The sequence below is a fragment of the Ovis aries genome, chromosome 10, assembly GCF_016772045.2.
Source record: "Ovis aries strain OAR_USU_Benz2616 breed Rambouillet chromosome 10, ARS-UI_Ramb_v3.0, whole genome shotgun sequence".
Taxonomy (NCBI): domain Eukaryota; kingdom Metazoa; phylum Chordata; class Mammalia; order Artiodactyla; family Bovidae; genus Ovis; species Ovis aries.
In genome coordinates this window covers 24,411,293-24,439,162 of record NC_056063.1, presented here as the reverse complement: position 1 = coordinate 24,439,162, position 27,870 = coordinate 24,411,293, and the positions used below count along the sequence as shown (strand labels likewise).

General features: G+C 38.7%; 1 protein-coding gene across 9 annotated transcripts in view; it reads right to left on the bottom strand.

Moving 5' to 3' along the window:
• The window catches only part of TRPC4 (transient receptor potential cation channel subfamily C member 4), a 212,039-nt gene that overhangs the window by 57,647 nt on the left and 126,522 nt on the right, over positions 1–27,870 (bottom strand). For all 9 annotated transcript variants that reach the window (XM_060394387.1, XM_060394393.1, XM_060394392.1 and 6 more), the window contains one exon: positions 25–361. In XM_060394387.1, coding sequence (XP_060250370.1) covers positions 25–361 — 337 coding nt within the window. The remainder of the gene's footprint in view (positions 1–24; positions 362–27,870) is intronic.

Below are 27,870 nucleotides of genomic sequence, written 5' to 3'. Positions count from 1 at the left end.
AGTTTTCTATAGTATCACATTTACCCAGGACCCACGGTAATATCATCCACTCGACGATGGTTGGTGGTGGACCTTGCCTGTTCAAGTCTGACCTGTCGATGTGCTGAGAGGCAAGCAGGAGCAGGAACAGAAAAGTCAAATAGGACGCTGTGTGGCAGATGAACTTGATAAATGGCTTTCGGATGAAGAGTCCGAGGGGGCTTTTGGGAGCTATAAGGTAGCAGACAGAGAAGACGGGGAAAAGGAGTCCTACTATGAAGCACGTCACCATCTTCACGGCCCAGTGTCGTCTCCTCCAGCCGGGGAACTCGTCATACCAGCGAGACGCCAGCAGTTGTTGACAGTTGGGCTGAGCCACGAACTACAGGGAAAAGGAAAGGAAAAAGGGAGAGTCAGGGTTAGGGGCAGGGCTCCAACCCATCAGCAGGAAACCAGTCAAGTCACCAGGTTTGTTCCAAACAATTGTATACTTACACCATCATAAAGGGCTTTAAGCCATTCTGTGGACAAAGCTCACTTACTGAAAATTTTATACCCAAGGCCAAGTGCTGTGTGCTTAGCCAGACACCACAGGGGTCAAAATACTATGGCTACATCTCAGGAAGCAAAAATAGAGCCGAGGACTAATAATGTCCATAGGATGTACTGATAACTGAACAAAACTGTGTACAAGGCACACACATATAGGTGCCTATGTAAGAACTGTCATATATGTACATGACATAAAGTAAAAAAATGTTATTTAGTGGTTATCTTTTGCTTTGGTGATTATTTTATGGTTATGACATTATACTTTTCCCCCCATTTTTACACTTGGTGTATTTTCAGTATTTTCTATAATGAACACTACTGTCATATCAGAAAAAGTAAATATACTTTTAATTAGGTTGAGGCAATAAGAAAATCATATAGGAAAGCATATTAGATGACCAGGATGTAAATCACCATAGCTGAATTGGGAGGAAATAAAGCAAACACCTAAGTACAATCAATTATCACACACAACACATTCCTCAAATATGACACCGTTTTTATCCTGCCAACTTGTCTTTACATAGGTCTCACTCTATTTTAATGATGAAGATAGAGGGGGTTATAAGAGGTCTGAAAATGTATTCAAGAAGGTTACATATGTATTAATAGTAAATGATGAAATGTGCAGGATCTCTTTTTTCTGCGTGCTATCTTTCTCACTGAGACTGACAGCTAAGCATTATATAAATTCAGAGGAAATTTTTTCTTCCAGAAATTCTTTCCAGTGGTCTATGGGCAAATGTGTATAAGCAGAGAAGAAAGGGGAAGGCAAGGCATGGTGGGAGAGAGTGCATAGATGCTTGTGAGAAAGTGTTCAGCATGTTTAAAGGATGCTCTGTGGGCACTCCCCTTGGACTGTAGCCCCACCAGGCCCCTCTGTCCATGGGATTCTCCAGGCAAGAATACTGGAGTGGGTTGCCATGTCCTCCTCCAGGGATCTTCCCAACCCAGGGATTGAACTCATGTCTCTTATGTGTCCTGCATTGGCAGGTGGGTTCTTTACCACTAGCACCACCTGGGAAGTCCACTCTGGATAGTAGTAGAAGCTTTAGTTCCTTGTAAGGGACTCAAGAAAGTTCTGTTGGCATCAAAAATTAGACACACCCTAGAAGCAAAGTGGACACCTGACCCTTTCATAGGACTCTCTTCCTCCCCAGTGTTTCTTACTTTTCTTCTTCACGCTTGGACTTTATTGATCTCCTTTAGGAGACCCTTACTTGACCCTGACTTACTCTTCTCTAATGGCAAGCAAGCAAACAGGCGTTAGATACTCAGAAAGTGGCTTGATGATCATAAACCAAAAGCTGTTGAAAGTGAGAGACAGGGAGACTGATTCAGTAGTTGAGATGTGCAATATAGACTGGATGCAAAATGAGTTCTCACACAACTGTGTCTCTTCATTTTTTTCTTAGATATCGGGTTCATCAAAGGATATAGTGGGTAAAGCAACATATATATAAATTGAATTAAATATATAATAATACATTCAGCAAATACAGCTCAAAAAATAAAAGTGCATTTCTTCAAGACCATGATGCTAGGACTCTTTTCACTACTTTGTAAGCTTCAAGCTCCATAATTACTAAAGTTAAATGTTATAATCCAAAAATAACTTCTGTTAACCCATGAAATAGCTGGCTTAAAAACTAAGATCATGGCATCCAGTCCCATCACTTCGTGGAAAACAGAGGGAGAAAAAGTGGAAGCAGCGACAGATTTTATTTTTGGGGGATCCAAAATGATGGCAGCCAGTAACTGAAGCCATGAAATTAAAAGATGCTTGCTCCTTGGGAAAAAAAGCTACGACATACCTAGACAGCATGTTAAAAAATAAAGACATCACTTTATTGAAAAAGTTTCATATAGCTAAACTATGATTTTTCCAGTAGTTATATACGGATATGAGAGTTGGACCATAAAGAAGGCTGAACATGGAAGAATTGATGCTTTTGAACCGTGGTGCTGGAGAAGACTCTTGAGAGTCCCTTGAATAGCAAGGAGATCAAACCAGTCAATCCTAAAGGAAATCAACCCTGAATATTCATTGGAAGGACTGATGCTAAAAGCTGAAGCTCCAGTACTTTGGCCCCTGATGTGAAGAGACAACTCATTGGAAAAGACCCTGATGCTGGGAAAGATTGAAGGCAAAAGGAGAAGAGGGCGGCAGAGGGTGAGATGATTAGATAATATCAGTGACTCAATGGACATGGATTATAGCAGACTCCGGGAGGTGATGAAGGACAGAGGAACCTGGCGTGCTGCGGTCCATGGGGTTGAAGAGTCGGACATGACTTAGTGACTGAACAACAACACATTCCTTGTTGATTATTTTGGTCAAAGTCACGTGTTTGAAAGTCAAATAGAGCTTTACTTGAATATCTGCAGAGGACTGGCAAACAGAGATATAGGTTATTAACAAGTATCACTTTGGGCTAGTTTCCCCTCCCCATCCCGAATACACACACATAATCCTTTGTGTCAGCGTTTTATAAACAAAGCATAGTCTACCAACTATTTTCTCATATAAACTATTTTCTACAGTGTTCTTCATTAGAATTTAACACAGTTGAAAAACCATGATAGAAGGGAGTTAGTGAAACCTATGGAAAAATGCAAGACATAATGAACAGTTGCTATCACCTCATTAATTCTCAGAAATTGAAGGAACACATAAGGGATTAAGCATGAACAACACATGTCATACAGGCAGAAAAAGCAAAAGAAAGATATGTACTTTGTTCAGCATGGTCTGGTGAATTCTAGGACTCACATATTCTTTCCTTCTTGGCCCAAATTTCATTAGAACATGAGACATCCCAGGGCAATTGAGCAAAATAACTTTATTGGGAGCACTTAAGGTTTGCTTGAATAAATGTTTCATTGCCTAACACATAAAAACAGACCGTGTTAGATCACCTAGAAAATGCAAATCATTTAATTTTTTATAGAATATCTGTCACTGTCAGGCGCTGGGTTAGCCTTAATCTTTACTAGTGTTTCTTCTTAAAAGATCTGTTTCTTTAATTATTGGAAAGTACATATCTGTGCTTAGTAAATGAATAGTGTGCTCAATTTTTTACTAAACACCAACGCAGTGAGGTTTACAGAGAGGTAAAGAACAGAGATAGGACATTATAAGAAGAGTAGGAGTGAGTGTGTGTAATCCACATTTCCCAAGATGTGGATGTCATTTGGCTACAAATTTGTTCTAATTTTAGGATTGAAACAACCACAGAAGTATTCCTAAGAATCTCTGTAAATCTAAATATTCTCATGATGATCTGACACCCTCTTTCTTCTACACTTGTTTGTTGCAGGTCTACACTAGGATTTTCCAAATTACACCCAATGTTACCAACTTAAATATTAAGAGAATTAAAATTTTATATCACAAAAATTTTCACTGTATTTAATTGCTAAGTGGATTGAAAGATATAATTTATCTCACAAGTCCCCATATGCCTTTCTTCCTTCTTTCCTTCTGTTCTTTGCTTCCTTTCCAGATGCTCCCTTCTTTGCACTTTTTCTTTGTCCCCTCCTTCCTGTCTGTCTTTCTCTCTTTTTCCCCACCCCCTTGTCTCTTGGTTTCCTTGGGTTATTTGAGACTACTCAGCTTTACCGCCCAAGTGGCGCTAGTGGTAAAGAACCTGCCTGTCAGTGCAGGAGACATAAGAGGCTAGGGTTCAATCCCTGGGTGTCGAAGATCCCCTGGAGGAGGGCACGGCAACCCACCCCACTATTCTTGCCTGGGAAATCCCAGAGACAGAGGACTCTGGTGGGCTTTGGTCCAAAGGGTCACAAAGAGTCAAATACAACTGAAGTGACTTAGCATTACAGCATTATACCAATCCCATTTGAAGGATGGAGAGGTGGCCACTCCATCTCTGGGACACCTGCCATTGGTCCAGTCCAGCAAAGCCTTCCCAGGTGGACCCTCGCATTGCCTGCCGGGAGTGTACAGATCCCCTTCCTCTACTCCATCTTTCTACTGCACAGTGAGTAACGGTAACCAGCATCTCAGCACCATCCCAGGGCTGGGGGTGGTAGGGTGTTTTTGAAACCCATAATGTTACAACCCCTTCTCACTCTACAGTTGTTGGCCAAGTCTTAAGCAATTCTATCACGTTAAAATTCATATTAAAACATGATAGATATTCAAATTCATATTTGTGCCATGAATTTATAAAAGACACACTAACAAGGAAAATATCTCCTATCCCTCTCTTGCTATAACTTAAAAAAAAAGTTAAAAAAAAACCTAATCTCATGATTATTTATAAAATTGTTGAATCATGGTATTTTAAATATTGAAGAAGCTGTGAAGATTACTGAATCTTACCTTATTTTTACAAATAAAGTGAATTCCAGTATCAGTGATTTAACAACAGTTCTACAAGGGACTTCCTTGTTGGTCCAGTGGTTAAGACTCTGCACTTCCACTGCAACGAGCAGAGGTTCCATCCCTGGTCAGGGAACTAAGATCCCACATGATGCAAGGCACAGTGCATCCCACTCCCCCCAAAGTAGCCTGTGGCTAAAAGAATAAAAACAACTACTCAAAATAATAAAACACCACAAGCCAAAAAGAAAACAAATGAAAAATGATGAGAGAAAGAAGACAAAGCTTCACAGACAAACAAACACACAGAAATCCAAACAACCAAGAAAGCTCACTATTATTGGAGAAAAAATATTAATTGAGTATGGGCAAAATAAATAGAAAAAATTTTAAAAATTAATAGAGCTCTGACCTAGATAGCATATTCAAAAGCAGAGACATTACTTTGCCGACTAAAGTCCATCTAGTCAAGGCTATGAGAGTTGGACTGTGAAGAAGGCTGAGTGCTGAAGAATTGATGCTTTTGAACTGTGGTGTTGGAGAAGGCTCTTGAGAGCCCCTTGGACTGCAAGGAGATCCAACCAGTCCATTCTGAAGGAGATCAGCCCTGGGATTTCTTTGGAAGGAATGATGCTAAAGCTGAAACTCCAGTACTTTGGCAACCTCATGCAAAGAGTTGACTCACTGGGAAAGACTCTGTTGCTGGGAGGGAGTGGGGCCAGGAGGAGAAGGGGACGACAGAGGATGAGATGGCTGGATGGCATCACTGACTCATCATGGACGTGAGTCTGAGTGAACTCCGGGAGTTGGTGATGGACAGGGAGGCCTGGCGTGTTCGATTCATGGGGTCACAAAGAGTTGGACATGACTGAGTGACTGAACTGAACTGAACTGATAATTAAAATAACTACGCATCTGCTGCTGCTGCTGCTAAGTCGCTTCAGTCATGTCTGACTCTGTGTGACCCCATAGACGTCAGCCCATCAGGCTCCCCCGTCCCTGGGATTCTCCAGGCAAGAATACTGGAGTGGGTTGCCATTTCCTTCTCCAACTATGCATCAGATTTGCTATTTATTTCTTCTTCATCTTTTTGGTTTTTCAACATATTTTTTCATTTTAATATATTGTGTCCAAAGTTCAGACACTGACCCAATTCTCCTAACAAGCAAAATCTAGATTTTGGAAACAACCAACCTGGCAGCTTAATGCACCTTAACTCAGTCAGGTAGCTACATGGGAGTTTCAATTAGCTGTTGGACAATTATAAAGAAAGTTGAAACTTTTGGGTTGAATGAATTACAGTGATTTATGTAAGGGCTTAAAAGGCTCACAGATTCATATACATGCCAGTTTCCCCTGGGTCTTACAATTTATTTCTTAGAATTTCACAAATAATCTATATCCTTTGGAGTTTTATTTCCTCTGTGGAGAGGAATGTTTTATTTCTTCTGCCCAGGAATATTTTTTGACAACTCATTTTGTAAAGTTGATAACAAGGCTTACGAATGTTTTGTAGGCAGAAAGCTTCAGGAAATTATTTTCTCTATAGTTGAAAACCCTTTCTTTCTTTTACTTCTGGCCTTTATTCCCTTCATAACTGTCGATTACCTTTAAATGTCTGAGTGAACAGTTTCTCTGTTTCTAGAGATAGCTTGAGTTGTGTTCCTAATTAAAACAATTCTCCAGTCTCCCCAAGCATGCTCATAACTAATCACCCTTCTACTTCATTATTCAAAGCATCCTTTTCACCTGGTCCTCCCTAGTGAGTCAACCATATTATGCATCATCTATGAGTGGGACATTGGCTAGACAAGTGGGAGAGGACCAAGATCTTTAAGAACCAGATACATCTGTCTTCTAGGATCTCAAAATATGTTGAGGACTGACCATGTGACTGGGTAACATAATACAGAGCATCATATGACTTGCGAGAAAAGAGATTGAATGCATAGGAGGAATTATGTCTAACTTGAAATAGGGGAACTTGAAGAACAGAGGTAGAATTGATTAGTCAAGCCTGAGATAATAGATAGAATTTGGTGGGGGGGCAGTTTTCAAAAGATTTATTAAAAATGCAATAGTGCATGGGTTAAAGGCAGGTGGTATCATCTTTTTCTCTTGTACCACTGTGGCTATAGATTTAATTTCATTTACAGATGACTTGCATCCATGAAATTAAAAGATGCTTGCTCCTTGAAAAAAATGTTATGACCAACCTAGACAGCATACTAAAAAGTAGAGACATTACTTTGCCAACAAAGGTCCATCTAGTCAAAGCTTTTGTTTTTTCAGTAGTCACATATGGATGTCAGAGCTGGACTATAAAGAAAGCTGAGTGCCGAAGAACAGATGTTTTTGAATTGTGGTGGTGGAGAAGACTCTTGAGAGTCCCTTGGACTACAAAGAGATCCAACCAGTCCATCCTAAAGGAAATGAGTCCTGAATATTCATTGGAAGGATGATGCTGAAGCTGAAACTCCAATACTCTGGCCACCTGATGTGAAGAACTGACTCGTTAGAAAAGACCCTGATGCTGGGAAAGATTGAAGGCAGGAGGAGAAGGGGACGACAGAGGATGAGATGGTTGGATGGCATCACCGACTCAATGGACATGAATTTGAGTAAACTCCGGGAGTTTGTGATGGACAGGGAGGCCTGGTGTGCTGCAGTCCATGGGGTGGCAAAGAGTTGGACATGACTGAGCAACTGAACTAAAGTGAATAGATGACCTCAAAAATCTACTTTTGAGCTCTTCATGAATGTGAAGCTCAAGCCAAGAGGCCCTCCTTGCTTTCTTGATATAACCTGACATCTAGTTTCTAATAATCTGAAGTTTGGTGATAAGTCTTTGTTTTCATGATCCAGATGTTTTTAAATCTGATTCATATTTTACATGAATGATAAAAATTAAATAAACTATTTAGGTTGAGTTGAGAGAGCAGAAGAGTAAGAAGATGGAAAGATGTGAAAGAAAGATTGTTTTGCAGATTGGCTGTGTTTCCTTGGAGGTAACCTGGTTGGGCTAACTCCAGGGTACTATGCAAGGTTTAAAAAGCATCAAAGAAACAAAATAGTAGTTGCATAAAGTGGGGCAGTGAATTTTGATAGGCACAGCTTGGTAGGTGGATAATTTTAGTTCAGATTTAGAGAATATCATGTTAAAAACTAGAGGATGGAGATAAGTATGTTCAGATGAGCAACCTCATGTTCTAGAAGGTTATATTCAATGATGAATATGCTAGAGATGGAGTACAAAAGGATATTTCAGCCATAGTTTAGGATACAGACAAAAATGTTTACTGAGGCAATTTCTCCAGTCTAGGTCCTTGCTGCTCAGTGGAGGCTGAGGACAGTAACACGAGAGATGACTGTACAATCACTTATAGTCTTATACACAAATATATGATATTTATTCAATTTCTTGTATTACAGAGTATTGCAATTATGCCAATTTTTATATGTGCTCATATTATATAAACTAAGTTTAATGAATGACAAAATAAGAACTTTTAAAAAAGATTTCTATACAAAACTTATACTCACAAGATAATAATTAAAGCATGCATGCATGCAGGCTGTTGCTTTAGTTGTGTCCGACTCTTTGTGATCTTATGAACCCTAGCCCGCCAGGCTCCTCTATCCATGACATTCTCCAGGCAAGAACACGGGAGTGGGTTGCCATGTCCTCCTCCAGGGAATCTTCCTAACCATGGATTGAACCCACGTCTCTTACGTCTCCTGTATCGGCAGGTGGGTTCTTTACCACTAGGGTCATCTGGGAAGCCCCTAATTCGAGCACAGGGAATGTCAATAAAATCACTAGTTGACTATTTGAATTTTTATCAGCTTCGTTAAAAAAAAATTAAAAAGTCAATGAAGACTTAATTATATCTGAGAAGACATTGGCTAAGAAGCCTGAGATTATTCAACAAGACTGAAAAACTTCAAGCTGTATCCCCCACAGGACACTAGTCAACAACCTCCTGGATCTGTCAAGTTCAAAAAAATCTCTCTGGTCATCAAATCACCTGATAATTTGTTTTGCACATGCATGTCAAATTCAGGTTTACAGATTGGAATTCAATGAATAACTCAGAACATTATTACTAGGGCACCACTTCTGATGTCTACATATCCAGAAGGGAAGATGACAGTGACACTCCATCTGACAGTGCTTGTGAGGCGGGGGCAGGATTGAACTTCTTAAATCATTTCTGGGCTGAAATTCAAAATTGATTTGGCAACTGAGCTGGGCTGATGAGTGGGCAATAGCAGGAAGTTGAAAATGCAGAGACAAAGGAAATAAGGTGGGAGGTGATAAACCCAACATTGAGTACATTAAATTATTGAACTTGACAAACAAACAAAATGAGGTTTTGGTAGTGGGAAGGCAGAATCAAGAGATATTGTTAGTTCTCTGGAAATCACAAAGGGCAGAGGTCAGTAGAAATTCCACCTCTATTCACAGACAACCTCGTCAGGATGCCCAAGAACTGTTTTAAGCTATCTTGGAAAACAGAGGAAAAACTGCCAGTCATTTCTAGCTGGCTACCTAGATGTTTTCATAAAAATGAAGAGAAATGTGGAGGCAAAAAATTATAGTTATGAAGGGACAAACATTTGCCTGTTGAATCATGCAGGTGAATCATAGGTGAGAATGGTTGAATAGAAAACAGAAGAAAGTTAGGTCCTGATCTTGGCCAGCTGTCAACGGGCTGGTTTTCCACTCTGATGAGCCACTGACAGCTTCTGCACAGATGAGCAGCAGCTTGGAAAGAGTGGTCCCTTCTTAATGTCCTGGAGACTAAACTGTTAGCTTACTGGGCACTAAACTGTGCTCTATGATCTTCCAAGAATCCAGGAGGGAAAAAAGTGACATGATGGGAATGAGCACTATTTGTTCTTTTGACACGAAAGGCTACAGTCACTCCTCTTTTCCCTTTTCTATCCTTTACACATAATTTCAAGACCAACTATTTCTTAGGAAAAAAAAAAAAAAGACTCACCATGATATGTGTTGATAGAAATTTGGAGAAAATGGAGCTCTCATACATTGGCCATCAAAATATAAATGGTCAACCACTTTGGAAAACAGTTTATTTAAAAAAATAAAAAACAAACATTTACCATATGATCGGTTTATTTCAATACCAGGCATTTCTCCAAGAGATAGGAAGATGTATGGCCACACAAATACTAGCACTCCAGTGTCACAGTAGCTTTGTTTTTTAATAGCCCCAAATAAGAATAATTCAAATTTCCATCAACCAATGGATGGATAAACAAAATGTGGTATATCCAGGCTGTAATGTACAATGTGATAAATACAGTTCATATGGCTATATGTCATATATGAACGAACACTGGTAAGAGGTAAATCCTAAGAGTTCATATCACAAAAATCTTTTTTATTTCTTAATTTTGTATCTACTTGAGATGACAGAGGCTCCCTAAACTAACTGTGAGCATTGTTTCATGGTGTATGCAAGTCAAATCATTACACCATAAGGGCTTCCCAGGTGACTCAGTGGTAAAGAATCCACCTGCCAATGCAGGAGGTGCAAGGGACGAGGGCTTGATCCCTGGGTTGAGATGATTCCCCTGGAGTAGGAAATGGGACCCATTCCAGTATTCTTGCCTGGAAAATTCCATGGACAGAGGAGGCTGGCGGGCTACATGCAGCTCATGAGGTCGCAAAGAGTCAGACACCAGAGCGTGCATACTTCGCGCTACCCTCATGAGATATTATTGTAACATCAGAATTGGCAACCCACTCCAGTGATCTTGCCTAGGGAATCCCAGGGACAGGGGGAGCCTGGTGGGCTGCCATCTCTGGGGTTGCACAGAGTCGGACACGACTAAAGCAACTTAGCAGCAGCAGCAGCAGCAGCAGCAGCAGCAGCAGCAGCAGCAGCAGCAATCGTTATTTCAGGCTTACACTAGGAAAAAAAAGTGCTCTACTTTTTGCTAAAACCTATTAGCTTCTGAGTTCTATCTCCATCTAACCTATGTACCATTCTCCTGAGATGATGGGCCTTGCAAAATGCAAATTGAACTGTGTCTCTTTCTCTATTAAAAGTCTATACCGTCATTTCAGTCTCCAGGAAAATGTCTCAGGTTTATATAAAGCCTGCCAGGCCCTGAGCTCCTTTGCCATAAGGCTGCTTTCCTCCATTCTTGCATATTTATATTGTAGGCACACATTCAAACTCTTCAGAGTGCTCTGATCATGTCTGGACCTTTCTTCCTGTTTTAGTAGCAATATATGCTGATATTTTGCCTAATATTATCCATTTCCTATTTCTTCACAGTGAATTCCTCATGGGTCTTCCAGCTCAGCTTCTATTCACCTGATCATTCTTACAGTCAACTCTTCTTTTTCTCAGTACTCAGATTGTTCCTTGAGCATACACTTACAATCGCACTTACTCCTTGTATCTCCTGCATTTTAACTACGGGCTGCAGTGAGCTACTTGAGAAGGGTCTGTCATTTTTCATCACTTGACCCTTCGCACCAGTGCCTAGTCCCACAATGTCAATGAACATTTACTCAATTGAATTAAATGCTGAACGTAGCTCAGGACTTATGAATCCATTTAATTAGGCACTAACCACTCATGTAAGTTCCACGGCAAAGCCTGGTTAAAATCATTAACCTCTTGCTTCTTTTCAGAAATTACAAAATTAGCTGCTTCTCTTTCTTCTGAATATAACATTAATTAGTCCAGGCTGCTCCCTAGGAGATCCATGGTGCTGCTTGAATATAGGATAAGAAACTGCTTCGGTCTAGGTTACATGTCAGTGCTTAGAAGCCATTGAAAATCAAGTTGTTTTGGGAAAATATATCTTTACAAGGAGAAGAGAGGCAGAATATTTCAAGAAGTTTCCAAGGAAATACATTTCAGAGAAATATGATTCAATTCCATGAGTTCAATGAAAGAGAGACAAAAACTTGAAGTGGTGAATGTAGTCTTCAGGGTACTGATCTTCTTAATATTGCTTTAAAAAAGATAATATGTGAAACGAATTGCCAGTCCAGGTTTGATGCATGATACAGGATGCTCGGGGCTGGTGCACTGGGATAACCCAAAGGGATGGTACAGGGAGGGAGGTGGGAGGGGTTTTCAGGATGGGGAACATGTGTACACCCGTGGAGGATTCATGTTGATGTATGGCAAAACCAATACAATATTGTAAAGTAATTAGCCTCCAATTAAAATAAATAAATTTATATTAAAAAATAAAAAAGATAATAATGATATTCTTTTCTGTACCTTGCTCTTTTGTGTAATCAGAAGTATGCATGTCTGATGAAAATTGTAAAGAAAAAAAGACAAACCAACCTCAACAAACTCATTTTCTTGACTACAAAGCTATCCATGATGTCCAAACATTGGGAATAAATGGCAATGTTGGACTTTTATGCAAGAAAATATTGATGTTAAAAATGCATACGTACAAACAACAAACTTTTAAGAATCATTTTCATCTCTATACAGAGGATGTTTATTCTTCACTACTCACATAGAACTGAAGCACTTTAAAAGTAGATTCAAAGTTTTATTCTCCTATTATGAACATTTACCAGACAACATATAGGACAGGTTAAAGCAAATTTCATATTTTGACTTGGACTTCTTAGAACCCACTATCATTCTGTTCTCAGAAGTAAATGTATCCCTAAATTTCATTGCATCAGTTGTAAGCTTTTGTAATACAATCTGTTTGTAAATTAGGGATTGTCTCTAAAAGATTTTCAGCAGTTATCTTTAACTATCACAAGATGTGAATGTTTCCTATGCCAGCACCAGTATCCATTCCAACCTCCCCTCACCGACCTACCCCACCACTGATGCTGCCACAGTGCAATCCAGCTGGTCCTATGGACGGTCATCCTACAACTCCTAGTCCCTCTGCTAACGTGCGGATGTCCAAAGCTGCACATCTACTTTCCCAGCGGCAGAACCAAGACTGTCCCTCTAGTTCTTTATATATTTATGTGTGTGTGTCTGTGTGTGTGTTAAGTCACTTCAGTTTTGTCTCTTTGAGACCCTATGGACTGTAATCTATCAGGCTCCTCTGTCCAGGGGATTCTCCAGGCAACAATACTGGAGTGGGCTGCCATTTCCTCCTCCAGGGATCTTGCCAACCCAGGGACCAAACCCTAGTTTCTTCTGTCCCCTGCACTGGCAGGTGGGTTCTTTACCACTAGTGCTTTCTGGGAAGCCCTATATTTTCATACTGATGTCTAACTAGCAAGGGTCTGTTTATGAGATGAAAAGAATTCATACACAATGACAGCTAATTGGATTCACCTTAACCTTTCATTTGCATTTAGGAAATGATAAAAGATAGTGAATGACAGAGATTCGGATCTCAGAACTGAAGGAACCGTGCCTTTACACCCTGGGTTCTCCCCACCATGCTATCTGTGGTCCAAGTCTCCTGGTCTAGACTGACTCTGGGAGAAGGAAGGGCGAGCAGTCAGGATGTCTCCAACCTTCAGTACTCGAGTCCTCTCTATCTTATAATAGTGATTAGATTTCTTGGTTCAAACAGACTTGAGAATTTTCCATACTTGTTAGTAAATAGAGTTACAGTCTTGGCAATAATAACGATGATGATAATTATACTGAATGCCTCATTTTTGTACCTACACTTTTCAGTGGAAGTAAATGAAAACTATGAGTACGTTTACAAATGCTCAAGAATTCCTTGTAAAATTCTTCCATAGAGGTGGAAAGTCCATTTGATAGCAAGCAGAACCTATCTGCTTCATATCAACTAGACATATTATTGCCAACTGTGAGAAACTATTTAACCATCTCCAAACATTTATAATGTAATTTTTGGTACATCACACAGATGAAGAAGGTAGTCAAAATATTTACTTATATTTCTGTCAGGATAATTTTACTTTACCTAAAACACTGTTGAAAGCTGAAAACAGTATGAACTTTTGCTAAATTCAGTAAGACTACGACACTTCTTCCGGACACTTCTGTTAGGCACCTTATTCCCTAATCCCAAAAGAATTCAAATGTCACAATAGAAAGTCAAGACAGGACTTTTTTCATACCCATTTCCAGAATTTTTAAAAAAATGGGTAAGGTTCTACAAAGCATAATATTTAAAAGTACTAATTTTTAGAACCTCATTTATTTAGTTAGCAGAGTGTTAAAGTCCCTCCAAATGACAAAGCAACTCCCTTTTTTTCTCTCCATATAAATAAATAGCATCCAAGTAGTCTCAACCTTCTCAGCATACTGAAGATAGGTTTCTCATTTAGCAAAGTGAAAGTGAAAGTCGCTCAGTTGTGTCTGACTCTTTAAGACTCCATGGACTGTAGCTGCCAGGTTACTCTGTCCGTGGAATTCTCTAGGCCAGAATACTGGAGTGGGTGGCCTTCCCTTCTCCAGGAGATCTTCCTAACCCAGGGATCAAACCTGGGTCTCCAGCATTGCAGCAGATTCTTTACCAGCTGAGCCACAAGGGAAGCCCATGAATACTGGAGTGGGTAGCCTATCCCTTTTTCCTCGGATCTTCCTGACCCAAGAATTGAACCTAGGTCTCCTGCACTGCACATGGGTTCTTTGCCAACTGAGCTATGAGGAAAGAAACTTTCATGGCTTAATTTCTTGAGATTGACAGTCTCACTACTTCATCTTTAGCACAATATTCTTAATGCTGTGTAAGTTACAAGTTTGTCCAGAGAAGGAAATGTCCTCTTCCAACTGGAGTGAAGTCCAAGGCAAATTTTCCAGCCCAGGACACTGTGGAGGCAGAAAATGCCCAGCAGGGAAATGTGGGGAGTCTCCCTTGAGACAGTTTTTTACAGTGTCACTGCAGTCTTGGCCTCAAAAAGTACCTAGATGTTTAAAGATTGGGAATATTTTTGAGTTGAAGATTTGGAACATTTATTCATTATCTAAGAGGTGACAATATTTGTTGGTACTAAATGTCAGAGTCCAGACACTGCCTAATACCCAGATTTGAAGAGAATTCAAAAGATCCCAAAGATCTGTCATTAACATTGGAAAGAGGTCAGATAAGTGCCCAAATACAAATTGTCTTATCCTTGTGAAGAGTATAAGTATAAATTAACATTGAAAAAATAATACTATTGATAATCAATAATCATTATAGAATTACTAAATAAGTGAAAAAGACAAAACTTTGTGAAGCAACTAGGAAATAAAAAATTACATCCTCTTTCATCACTCACTTTTCCTCCTTTTAGATACACATTCAAGCTCCAGAAATCTCCTGTTTTAAATCCTCTTCATTCAGCCACTCCAATCATCACCCCATCTTTCTCTCTGGCCAGCTTTTATTTTGAAAAAATGGTCCAGGAGCATTCTTCATAATAGTGGATTTTCTCTCTTTACTTTTATATCAGCATCAATGATAATACATGTATTATAATTAACTCTATATCAAAAAGAAATTGGTATATTTATCTCTGTATACCCCAGTGCCAATTTGGTAATATTTATTTCTGTATCTATACAGTGTTTTGCAGAGTTTCTGGTACCAAAAAGATTCTTAAGACGTATTTTTAGAATGAATGAGTAAATCTGTGAATGGCAACAATAGGAAGACTGTGTCTACTGCTTTCAAGATTGTATCTATTATTTTATGGTTTTCATTGCTGCCATGTAGCATGAAAGGAGAGGCTGAGTCTAAACATGGGGCTGAATGCTAAAGAAAAAAGGGCAAATACTATGACATTCCTTCTAAAGGAAGTCAAAGGTCTATAGCACAGTGTATAACTGGCGTTACTATTCTGTTCTAAGAATTAGGGAGAAAATTATTTTCTTAGTAAATAAACATGATCATGATCTATGAAAAAGTAACTACTTACTTTTATTCTGTTACAAATTAATTACTAATTTTTGACTCTTGCTGGATTATGAGATTTCTATTCTCTAGGTTTATGTAAACATTGACATTAAACATTGATCCCCAGCTCACACATTAAGACATGAACATAAGTGGTGATGGTGACTGTGTTTTAATAGGCAATGCTTGAAGGATAAAGTTAACTAAAAAATGCACAAAACATTTTTTGGCTGCCAGTTGGAGTTTTAGAAGGAGCTTCTTATTTATGTCTTCCAGATTTTGAAAAAATAAGTTAACATCCCTACCACAAAGAAAAAAGTAGTTTATAAAATTTTCTTCTCCTTATTTTTCAACTATAGTAGAATTAATTTGATAGTTTTGGTATGAAAATTATTTGTTTTAAAATGAAATGGTATGAAAGTTATTTGTTTTCACATAACAGAGAAGGATATGCTTAGAAATATAAATACCAGGTGATTATTTCATAGCCACATAAACTATTCAGTGGATACGTTCTGCATATCAATCATGTTATTTATTCCTTCTGTTAGAAAAGTCTTTAGCTGATGACTAACCTTCTTTATAGGTCTTGAAATCTGAGGTGTATCTGACACCTGGATACTACTCCCATTTGGACAAGCTGTATTTCAAGTGCTTAACTGCCTCAAGTGGTAGAGAGATTGACAGCACAGGTCTGCATGCTGCGTGCCGTGTGCTGCATCCTGTGTGCTGTGCTTAGTCACTCAGTCGTGTCTGACTCTTCTCTCAACCCCATGGACTGTAGCCCGCCAGGCTCCTCTGTCCATGAGGATTCTCCAGGCAAGGATATTGGAGTGGGTTGCCATGCCCACCTCCAGGGGATCTTCTCAACCCAGAGGTCGAACCCAGATCTCCAGCATTGCAGGCAGATACTTTACCATCTAAGCCCAAGAATACTGGAGTGGGTAGCCTATCCCTTCTCCAGGGTATCTTCCCAACCTAGGAATTGAACTGGGGTCTCCCGCATTGCAGGTGGATTCTTTACCAGCTGAGCTACCAGGGAAGCCCAACAAAGGTCTAGTGTTTTTCAAAGCATAGACTAGTAGATATCTTAAATTGAAAAAAACAAAAAACAAAAAACAAAAACAACAACTTAAAATGGTCACTGAATTCTGAAGACAGCAGTAATCTTGCAGTTTCAGTGACTCTTAGTAAAAAGTCTGTTCTAAAAGAGAGTGACTGTACCTATTCCTCTGACTGCCATTTTCTCCAAAGGTGACAAGCAGATAGTCAATTCCATTTAATGATTCCTTCATATTTTCCCTTCTATCCGCTAGTGCTACATAGTGTAAGGATTTGTACTCCTCTCCCCTCTGTATGGGGCTTCACAGGTGGCTCAGTGGTAAAGAACGCACCTGCCAATACAGGAGACTCAGGAGACATTAATTCAATCCCTGTGGCAGGCAGATCCCCTGGAGAAGGAAATGGTAACCTATTCCAGTATTCTTGCCTGGGAAATCCTATGGACAGAGGAGCCTGGCGGGCTATAGTTCATAGGATTGCAAAAAGTTAAACATGACTGAGTGATTGGGCATGCATACACTCTCCTCTCTATAGTGTCTGTTCCTTGTAGTGCTAAAAAGAGATTGAATAATGAGGATATGCAAGATTTCAGAATTCAGCAACACATCAAAAAGCTCATACACCACAATCAAGTTGGGTTTATTCCAGGGATGCAAAGATTCTTCAACATATGCAAATCAATCAATGTGACACACCATATTAATAAGTTGAAAGAAAAAAACCATAGGATAATCTCAATAGATGCAGAAAAAGCCTCTGACAAAATTCAGCATCCTTTTAAGATTAAAATTCTTCAAAAACTGGGCATAGAAGGAACCTACCTCAACATAGTAAAGGCTATATATGATAAGCCTACAGCAAACATTATTCTCAATGGTAAAAAACTGAAAGTATTCCCCCTAAGATCAGAAGCAAGACAAGGGTGTCCACTTTCACCACTATTAAAGTTCTGAAAGTCCTAGCTACAGCAGTCAGAGAAGAAAAAGAAATAAAAGGAATCCAGATGGAAAGAAGAAGTAAAGCTCTCATTGTTCGCAGATGACATAATACTGTACATTGAAAACCCTAAAGATAGTATCAGAAAATTACTAGAGCTGATCAGTGAATTTAGCAAAGTTGCAGGATACAAATTCAATACACAGAAATCACTTGCATTTCTATATACTAACAAAGAAAAATCATAAAGAAATTAAGGAATCAATCCCATTCACCACTGCGATGAAAAGAATTAAATATCTAAGAATAAACTTACCTAAGAAGACAAAATAACTGTACACAGAAAATTATATGACACTAATGAAAGAAATCAAAGATGACATAAACAGATGGAGAGATATTCCATGTTTTCCAATATTCCAATATTGTGAAAATGACTACACTATCAAATGCAATCTATAGATTTAATGCAATCCCTATCAAATTACTAATGGCATTTTTCACAGAACTAGAACAAAAAATTTCACAATTCATATGGAAACACAAAAGACCCCAAATAGCCAAAGCAGTCTTGAGAAAGAAGAATGGAGCTGGAGGAATCAAGCTTCCTGACTTCAGATTATACTACAAAGCTACAGTCATCAGGACAGTATGATACTGGCACAAAAACAGAAATATAGACTAATGGAACAAGATAGAAAGTCCATAAACCCATGCACCTATGGATACCTTATTTTTGACAAACGAGGCAAGAATATACAGTGGGGAAAGACAGCCTCTTCAATAAATGGTGCTGGGAAAACTGGACAGCTACATGTAAATGAATGAAATGAGAATACCTCCCAACATCATACACAAAGATAAACTCAAAATGGATTGAAGACCAGAAACTATAAAACTCTTAGAGGGAAACATAGGCAGAACACTTGATGACATAAATCAAAGCAAGGTCCTCTATGATCCACCTCCTAGAGTAATGGAAATAAAAACAATAGTTAACAATTGGGACCTGATTAAACTTAAAAGCTTTTGCACAGCAAAGGACACTATAAGCAAGGTGAAAAGACAACCCTCAGAATGGGAGAAAATAATAGCAAATGAAACAACTGACAAAGGATTAATTTTCAAAATATACAAGCGGCTCATACAACTCAATATCAGAAAAACAAACAAAAAGTGGGGAAAAGACCTAAACAGGCATTTCTCCAAAGAAGACATACAGATAGCTAACAAACACATGAAAAGATGCTCAACATCGCTCATTATTAGAGAAATGCAAATCAAAACTACAATGAAATATCACCTCACACTGGTCAGAATGGTCATCATCAAAATGTCTACAAACTATAAGTGCTGGAGAGGGTGTGGAGAAGAGGGAATACTCTTGCACTGTTGGTGGAAATGTAAATTGATACATCCACTATGGAAGATGCTTTGGAGATTCATTAAAAAACTAGAAATAAAACCACCATATGACCCAGGAATTCCACTCCTAGGCATATACCCTGAGGAAACCAAAACTGAAAAAGACACATGTATCCTACTGTTCACTGCAGCACTATTTACTATAGTTAGAACATGGGAGCAACCTAGATGCCCATCGACAGATGACTGGATAAAGAAGTTGTGGTACATATACACAATGGAATATTACTCAGCCATAGAAAGGAACACATTTGAGTCAGTTCTAATGAGTTGGATGAACCTAGAACACATTATACAGAGTGAAGTGAGTCAAAAAGATAAAGATAAATACCATATTCTAATGCATATATATGGAATCTAGAAAAATGCTACTGAAGAATTTATTTACAGGGCAACAATGGAGGAACAAACATAGAGAACAGACTTATGGACATGGGGAGAGGGGAGGAGAGGGTGAGATGCATGGAAAGAGTAACATGGAAACTTACATTACCATATGTAAAATAGATAGCCAACAGGAATTTGCTGTATGGCTCAGGAAACTCAAACAGGGGCTCTGTAGCAACCTAGTGGGGCGGGATTGGGAGGGAGAGGGAAGGGAGTTTCAAAAGGGAGGAGCTATATGTATACCTATGGTTGATTCATGTTGAGGCTTGACAGAAAACAGCAAAATTCTGTAAAGCAATTATTCTTCGATGAAAAAATAAAAATTAAAAAAAAAATTTCAGAAGTGTAGTGTCCAGTCACAGACCTCTGTTCTTAGATGTACTTTGCAGGGAAACATCCTCCTTGATAAGATGTACACCAGTGGAGATGGCCTGATGGCTCCCTCTCATTTCTCATGGGCACTCAAACAACCCACTGGTGTCAGTTGCTCCTAACTGAATGTGTAAATAACACTGGGGTAGTTCAGCTTGTCAGTAAGTACCATCTTTGAAGTGTAATGTTTTTGAACAGGAAATCACATAATTTTCTTCCTTGTTAGGATTATCTTTAGGAGCACGGGAGGGCTGCTCAGTTTTGATGTAGGAGCACTTCCTCACTGAACTGGCACTGGGAGAGGTCCTGCCAAAGGGAGATTTGGAGACTCTAACGGCCCGGGAGGAGGCCTTCGAGAGAAGGGAGGTGAGGCCCAACTGGATAAGATGCAGGCACATAACAAACACCTCAAGTACCTGGGATCTTAAAACTACAAATGCCTGGCTTATTATTTTTCTGCTTTATTCCTCAAAGGAGAAAGAAATATATGAGGTTTTTTTTAAAAAAAAAAAAACATTTAGAAGGCACAAGATGGAAAAAATTGAATAAAAATCAAACACACAGGTTCACACATGCACGCTCTGGGTCGGACATACCAAAATTTGTCTTTCTTAGAAAGTCAGAGTGGAAGGTACTTTAAAAGTCATCAAGCCCCACCTCTTTGCTTTACAAGCAGGAAATTGAGGTCCGGGGAGGTCAGATGAATTTTTCCAGGGCCACAAAACTAGTTAACAGCAGAGGCAAGGTAGTTTCCTATCAGAGTTGGTGCTGATTGGGATGTGGGGTGAGGACTCAAGTCCACCCCCAAATGAAGTCAGAGTTGCAGAGCTATAATCCCAACTCAGTAATTACAGATTTTGGATATTGGCGGTAATCACTACCATCACCTTCTCCATTTTTCAATCTTTTCTGTGGACAATGAAAGATATAAAGTCAATAGTACTGGTTTAATCAAGTTCTAAAAATTGAATGAAATAAAAACGAAGCATTCAGTTTCAAAGAGGGCTTTTCTTTCTTTTTTTTCTTTAATCTTCTGAGTCCCTGAGATTGTTGTTGATGCCATTTCTCATGCTCTTGATAACTAATAACCTTGAGAAGAAAAAAAAAATCCCTTCAAAGAGAAATGAGTATTTCCACGGCACAGCCTCTTAAATCTTACTTGATGTTTTCCGAATGGAATTAAAAGAATTTCTCAAAGTTAAAGGACTGAGGGAGAGGAGTAATTTTATGTGGGATGAGATGTAGTAGTTTGAACATATATAATCAGGAGATAAAAAGAAAAGAAGCAGACAGAAGAAAGAAAAAAAAAAGTCCTTAGTGGCTTGGTTTTGTAGTTTAGTTTAGCTTTTCTCAAACTTTCCAGACAGGACAGAAAAGAGGGTCAGGTAGAGGAATCACTTATGGATCCCAAGGGTAAAAAAGGGGCAATTTTCTCTGCTTAAAAGAGATGTGCTGAGAAAGATGAGAAGATGAATTCAGTGACCAAGCAGTGACCACCTTTAATAAGAATCTGTGCATGCTTTACTTTGATATCAGCTCTTATATAGCACATGTTCCAGTTCATTCCTATACATCCTTTCCCCTTGCTTCATGGATTCAAGCAGTCACTGAGAAGTATGATTTTTTCCCCCCTCCGTTTGTGTTTCGCACTCTCTCCTCTTACCACTCAAGCCCAAGCTACCATCATATCTTATCTGAAGCATGTCAATTATCTCCCCGACTCTACACTCTATTCTACACTCAGCACCTAAAGAGATCTCTTCAAATCACACATTTAATCATGGCACTTGCCCGCTTGAAGCCTTTTTAAAAGCTTCTTGCAGCTTTTAGGATGAAAACAATTCTTAATGAGGATATGACTGATCTGGTGCCTGCCTCACCACTCTGCAGGGGTTTGCAAATGACTTGCCTCTCCGTTACTAGAGAATTGCCCCCAGATGGTGCTCCCTTTGTCTGCAAAGCTGTCCACACCTCACACCCTGCCCAAGCTCCTCCTGATCCTCTCTATCTCCCATTCCTCATTCAATCTGCCTGGATCATCTAGACTAGTTCAGACTGCCTGCTGGCATTGTTATGTAGCTCCCAATATTCTGCTTCATTATACTTTTCCAAGACCACATTCATACACTTACTTGGATTTTTTTTTTTTTTTTTGGGGCAACACAGCACAATATGCGGATCTTAGTTTTCTGACCAGAAATAGATTCAGTGTTCCCTGTAGTGGAAGCACAGAGTCTTAATCACTGGACTGCCAGGGACAACCCAGGTAATGTGTTTTTTATATTATATTATTTTATATTTTTATTTATAGTATGTATAATTCTTACTTATACTGTATTTTTATATCTCTTTCACTCAATGACTGGTTACATAGGGCTGGAACCATATTTGTCAAACTCACCTCTGCATTTCTGATGTCTAACAATGCCTGGACTGTGTAGGTGCACCCATAATATTTGTTGAATGAATGATAACTCATCACATGGATGCATATATGGCCATCCTTGGTGGCTTAGCAGTAAAGAATCTGCCTACAACTTAGGAGATACAGGTTTGATCCCTGCGTCAGGAAGATTCCTGGAGAAGGGCATGCCAACCCACTCCAGTATTCTTGCCTGGAGAATCCCATGGACATAAGAACCATAGGGTTGCAAGGACTCAGACATGACTGAAGCAGCTGAGCATACAGGCACACGTATGTGTGCATAAATAGATGAATAAGAGGAATGGATTCTTATCTCTTCTCCCCTGACATAGTTCTCAGTGTCCCAGTGAATTTACAGCAATCTCCTCGTCTGAACCTGGTCAGACTTGTCCACCTTTTTCCTGGGACTTTCACCTGAATATGGCTGGATGGTATAGTTTGAATCACCTGAGGTCAAAGTTGAGAGAGACATGCTATTTGCAGGCGAGACACGCTATTTGCAGGCTAGACACGTGTATCACCTGTGCCAATATGTAGTCTTACAAGGAAACCAACAAGATGACTCCTTTTAGCTTAGATTGAATAATTAGCAAATGAATACAGAAATATTCTGTTTCACAAAAAATAATAATATGGTATCGTATGATCCGTATAGGTGCCAGAAAGATCTGTCGTTCCAAGGAAGATTACGAAAATAGTGCCATTTTTTTTTTGAAGAATAAAATGAAACTGTAAGAAGTGCTTATCATAGTTGTTGTTGTTGTTTAGTGATGAAGTTGTGTCTGACTCTTTGCCACCCCATGGATTGTAGCACCCCAGGCTCCTCTGTCTATGGGATTTCTCAGGCAAGATTACTGGAGTGGGCTGCCATTTCCTTCTCCAGGGGATCTTCCTGACCCAGGGACTGAACCTGCGTCTCCTGCATTGGCAGGTGGATTCTTTACCACTGAGCCACCAGGGCAGCCTGTTTATCATGGCACCAGGTGCAAAACTATTATTAGTTCTTTCCTTTCTCCTGTCTTCCCTTCCCCATGCATGTATCTGCACTGAGGCATTACACAGCTCAAAGACACAAGTATTTCTATATTCACTTGCAACTCTGCAATGAGCGAAGTGGGTTTCCTAAGTTCAATCATGTGTTTCTTACTCCCGGCATTGCATCTGACCTTTTGAGAAATTATTATTCACTGGCTCTTTTGACACACAAGACTCTTGAGAAATCCGCTGACTGAAAAGTGATCTTAGGAATCATCCAGAATTGGCAAATATGAAAAACTGTCTATCTTTTTTCTCTTATAACTGTATATGGAGGTTTGACTGTGGCTGGGATTGAATTGCTGATGAGGAACTCTTCTTGTCAATCTATAAAAGATACAGCAAATGACTCAGAGGGCCTGTGGGAATGTGACTCAGCGTCCCGAGTCTTCTCAAAAGTCAAAGTCAAGCCTTAAGCTTCCTATAAATTTTTACATATAGGCTGATGGCATGTTCTTAAAAGCCTCTGGATTGAATCAACCTTGGCTAGAATTATGTGTTTATGTGTACTTTTATTAAGACTACCAAGGACATGAAAGCATTTTTTTCTCTTTTAGCTGCAAATTAAAGGCAGAGAACAAATACTGTTAAAAACAAATTTTATTTTTTCCAAGAGAAAGTACCTGCTGTGGCTGTTGTGACTTCCTATATAGTCTTCTCGATGGGGTAATTGCTTGAGCTATTATTTACCCTAAAGTTCTAAGGAGATTTTTACATATTAAAAATATAAGAATTATAAGTGGGAAGATGAACAAGTTCATTAAAGAGTGATTGCTTCCTGGTATAGGAGAAAAATGGATTCCCTGGTAGCTCAAATGCTAGAGTCTGCCTGCAGTGTGGGAGACCTGGGTTTGATCCCTGGGTCGAGAATATTCTCTGGAGAAGGAAATGGCAACCCACTCCAGTATTCTTTCCTGGAGAATCCCATGGACGGAGGAGCCTGGCAAGCTACAGTCCATGGGGTCACAAAGAGTTGGACAAGACTGAGTGACTTCACTTTCCCTTTCTTAGAAGAGGAACTAGAAAGAAGTTAACTGGTGAACATATACGATTACATCCACAGGTTTCCCACGGAGTGTAGAGAGACACCTCTATCTTACTATTAAAAATTCCTAGTAAAGTCTCTAAGTACTCAAATTATATTTTCAATTAAACTTTGAATCATAAAATTACAAACCCATTCTCTTCAAGCTCTTCATTTAAATGTATGCTTCATTTCATACCAGCATTCTTCAAGTAAGGATTTCTTCACCAGACATTCACCAACAAGGAATGGTTTGTGAACTATGATTGTAATTCACTGGCTTTGAGTTTCTAGCCAAGTTTTATATAAGAAAATTTCAAAAGTGAGTTATTCTTTTTCAAATCAAGTTGAACTCTGAACCTACATAGCATATAAAGAAAGTGATTGATATCAACTCTAAATCTATCTAGCATATCCGGGAAGTGGTTAATACTGTGTGTGGGGGGCAGGTGGGGGTGGGGTCGGGGTGCCTACTCTGAGGATTTTTAAGACATTACTGGTGAAATATGAATGTTGATTCTTAAATATTTTTGACATGAAATGTCAGATAAACAGATCTTAAAAAAACACAATCTCTCTACTTAAGAGCTATTTTTAATCGTTGCAAGTCTCAACAAGCATGCTATTTTTAAACTAGGAAGCTGGAAAAAAATTATTTTTAAATTGTCCTCTGTGAGTTTATTTTCCTCATAGCTGTTTCTCCTGGGTACATCTGAGTTTTGTGAGGTTTTTCTATGTTCATATAGAAGATTACAGTAAGAGAGAGTGGTAAAATATAGACTGAATATATGTTTATACACACACGTACACTTTTAAACTCTGAGAGGGTGATGTGTGGACACAGTACAATAATACACGAGTGGGAAAAAATGTCAGAACGAGGCTGCCCAGTAGATAGCAGCTTATTTCTATGACATTTCATATTCACCATGTTTTACAGGGAGCAATAGAGAAAGATACGGATTCAAGAACATTTTCCAAAATTATTAATAGAGCTCCTTCCTCATCAGTGAATTACCAAGATTTAGAGAATTAACATGGTTTATATTGGAGTCTTTCACAAAATGTGAACAACTAACAGATGAAGATATCAGAAAATAGTTTTAGAACAGACTTCTATTTAAGTTTTACAAAGTATTTACGACTACATTTTAAATACTATTGGTTCATTACTATGATCTTAAAAGATGTCAAGATTTAAGATATTTCACATGATAATGAAATATAAAGCAGTGTCACTAATATAAAGCTCACAAAGGCTTAAAGAAAGGGTTTCTAAACAATACAATGTGTCTTAAAAAGTATAGGTAACATTCTGTACTTTGTTGGTGTTCTTCTTTTTCTGAGTTATTATTTTCCACTAACATCATTTCAATAAAAGAAAGAATAATGGGAAAGCTAAATAATGTATTCATTCAGATTAATTCAACAAATATGTCTAACCATCTATCAGAATCTAGGCTGTATTCTATACTCTCAGATTTTGCATTGAACAAAAACGAAAACTTGTTTTTTTTATCTGGGGGAGACAGGCAACAAAACCAAACTAAAAGGACTCACAACACATACGTATGTAACATAATAAAATAGTGAGAATTGGTTTATAAACTTGGAGAGCACTGTGAAGATTTTGGCTATATTCAGAGTGAAATTTGAGAGCCACTGGAAAGTTTTAGATCGAGAACAGTAAGCAATGAAATTCACAGCCTGGGACAGACCTGAGAGATATTATGAAGAAAAATTCAACAAAAGTTGGTTATTGGATATGAAGCAATATCCAATATTAATATGGATATTAATGAGAAAAAACACCCATGTTTGTAATATTGATATTTACTGACTAGGGTAGAGTGCATTGGAAATTAACGTTATACTAGACATTGTAAATATTGTGAGTGTATTTGAACAAGGATGGAAAATAGCTTTTATCTTGCATGCCAACAGAAGTTTATTAGCAAACTGGAACATATACTGGATAGGAGACTGAGACTAAACTAGGATGCAGAGGAAACGTGTATCTTGTGTAATATCCCTAATTGCCACAGGTGAGTTTTTCTGGGACTGCTGAAAAATTTCCCCGTCATACTGTTGTAAGCTAACCTGTGCTCAAGCGTCTTAAGATTCATATGTTAAAGTCCTAATCTTCGGTAATTCAAAATAAGACTGTTTAGACACTGGGTTTAAAGAAGTAATAAAGCTAAATGAGGTAAGAGGGGAGATCGTGTGAACACAGAATAAGACAGTCACGTGCAAGCCAAGGAGAAATGTCTCAAAGAGAAAAACCGAAGTTTGTTGTCACTTTCATCTCAGACTTCTAACCTTCAGAGCTTGTGAGAAAATAAATCTGTTTTTACTGTCTTTAGTACATTGTTATGGCAGCCCTAGCAGGCTAATAGATAGAACAATCCTCTTGGAAATGAATTACATAACTTCATATAAAGTACAATGAAAAACTAGCCAACAGCTCTGAGAAATCAGAAAAAATACATACAGATTTTGGAAGAGTCAAAATTTGGAAGAAAGGACTAGGAATGTGAGTTTATCTAGCTAGCTAGCATCTATCTTATATTTATCACCACTATGGTATAATATGGAATGGCAAAGACTTTGAAAAATATGACTTATTCTGGTATACAGAAATAATGACAGTGTCTGGGACAACCAGAACTAATAAAAAGTGAAGAACAAATTCCAGAAATTAGAGAACCAGAGATTAGGATTCCCAAATTCTGTGTGGACCCTTGCATGTATAGGGCAAACTGCAAACTGCCTGGCTAAAGGGGCTGGAGTAAGAACTGACCTAAGATTTAAGTAAATTGGTTTCGACATTAAAAATAAAATCCACTTAGATGATTATAATAGAATCAAGAGTCTCCACAACATAACTTTTACATTATCCAATGCAAAATTTCTGTATATGAAAAGAACTAGGGAAAGTGAAGAAAGTGAAAATGGCTCAGTCATGTCTGACTCTTTGTGACACCATGGACTATACAGTCCATGGAATTCTCCAGGCCAGAATACTAGAGTGGATAGCTGTTCCCTTCTCCAGAGGATCTTCCCAACCCAGGGATCGAACCCATGTCTCCCACATTGCAGGCAAATTCTTTACCAGCTGAGCCACCAGGGAAGCCACCAGGAAGATACAATGCAAAATTTCTCTATATGAAAAGAACAAGGGAAAGTTGACCCATTCTCAAGAGAAAAGACAGTCAGTGAAGACTGACCCCTGGCTGAACCACTTGATAAACTAGCAGACAATACTTTGAAGCAGTTACTATTAACTCTGCTCAAGAAGGCAAAGAAATATATGATCAAAATAAATAAAAACGAATGAAATCTCAGCAGAGAAACAGAAACTATATAAAAGCCTAGTGGAATGCCTAGAGGTAGAAAATAAAATATCTAAAGTTTAAAAATATTACTGATTGGATGGACATGACAGTAAAATGGAGATGACAGAGGAAAGAGAAGTCAACAAAAATCAAT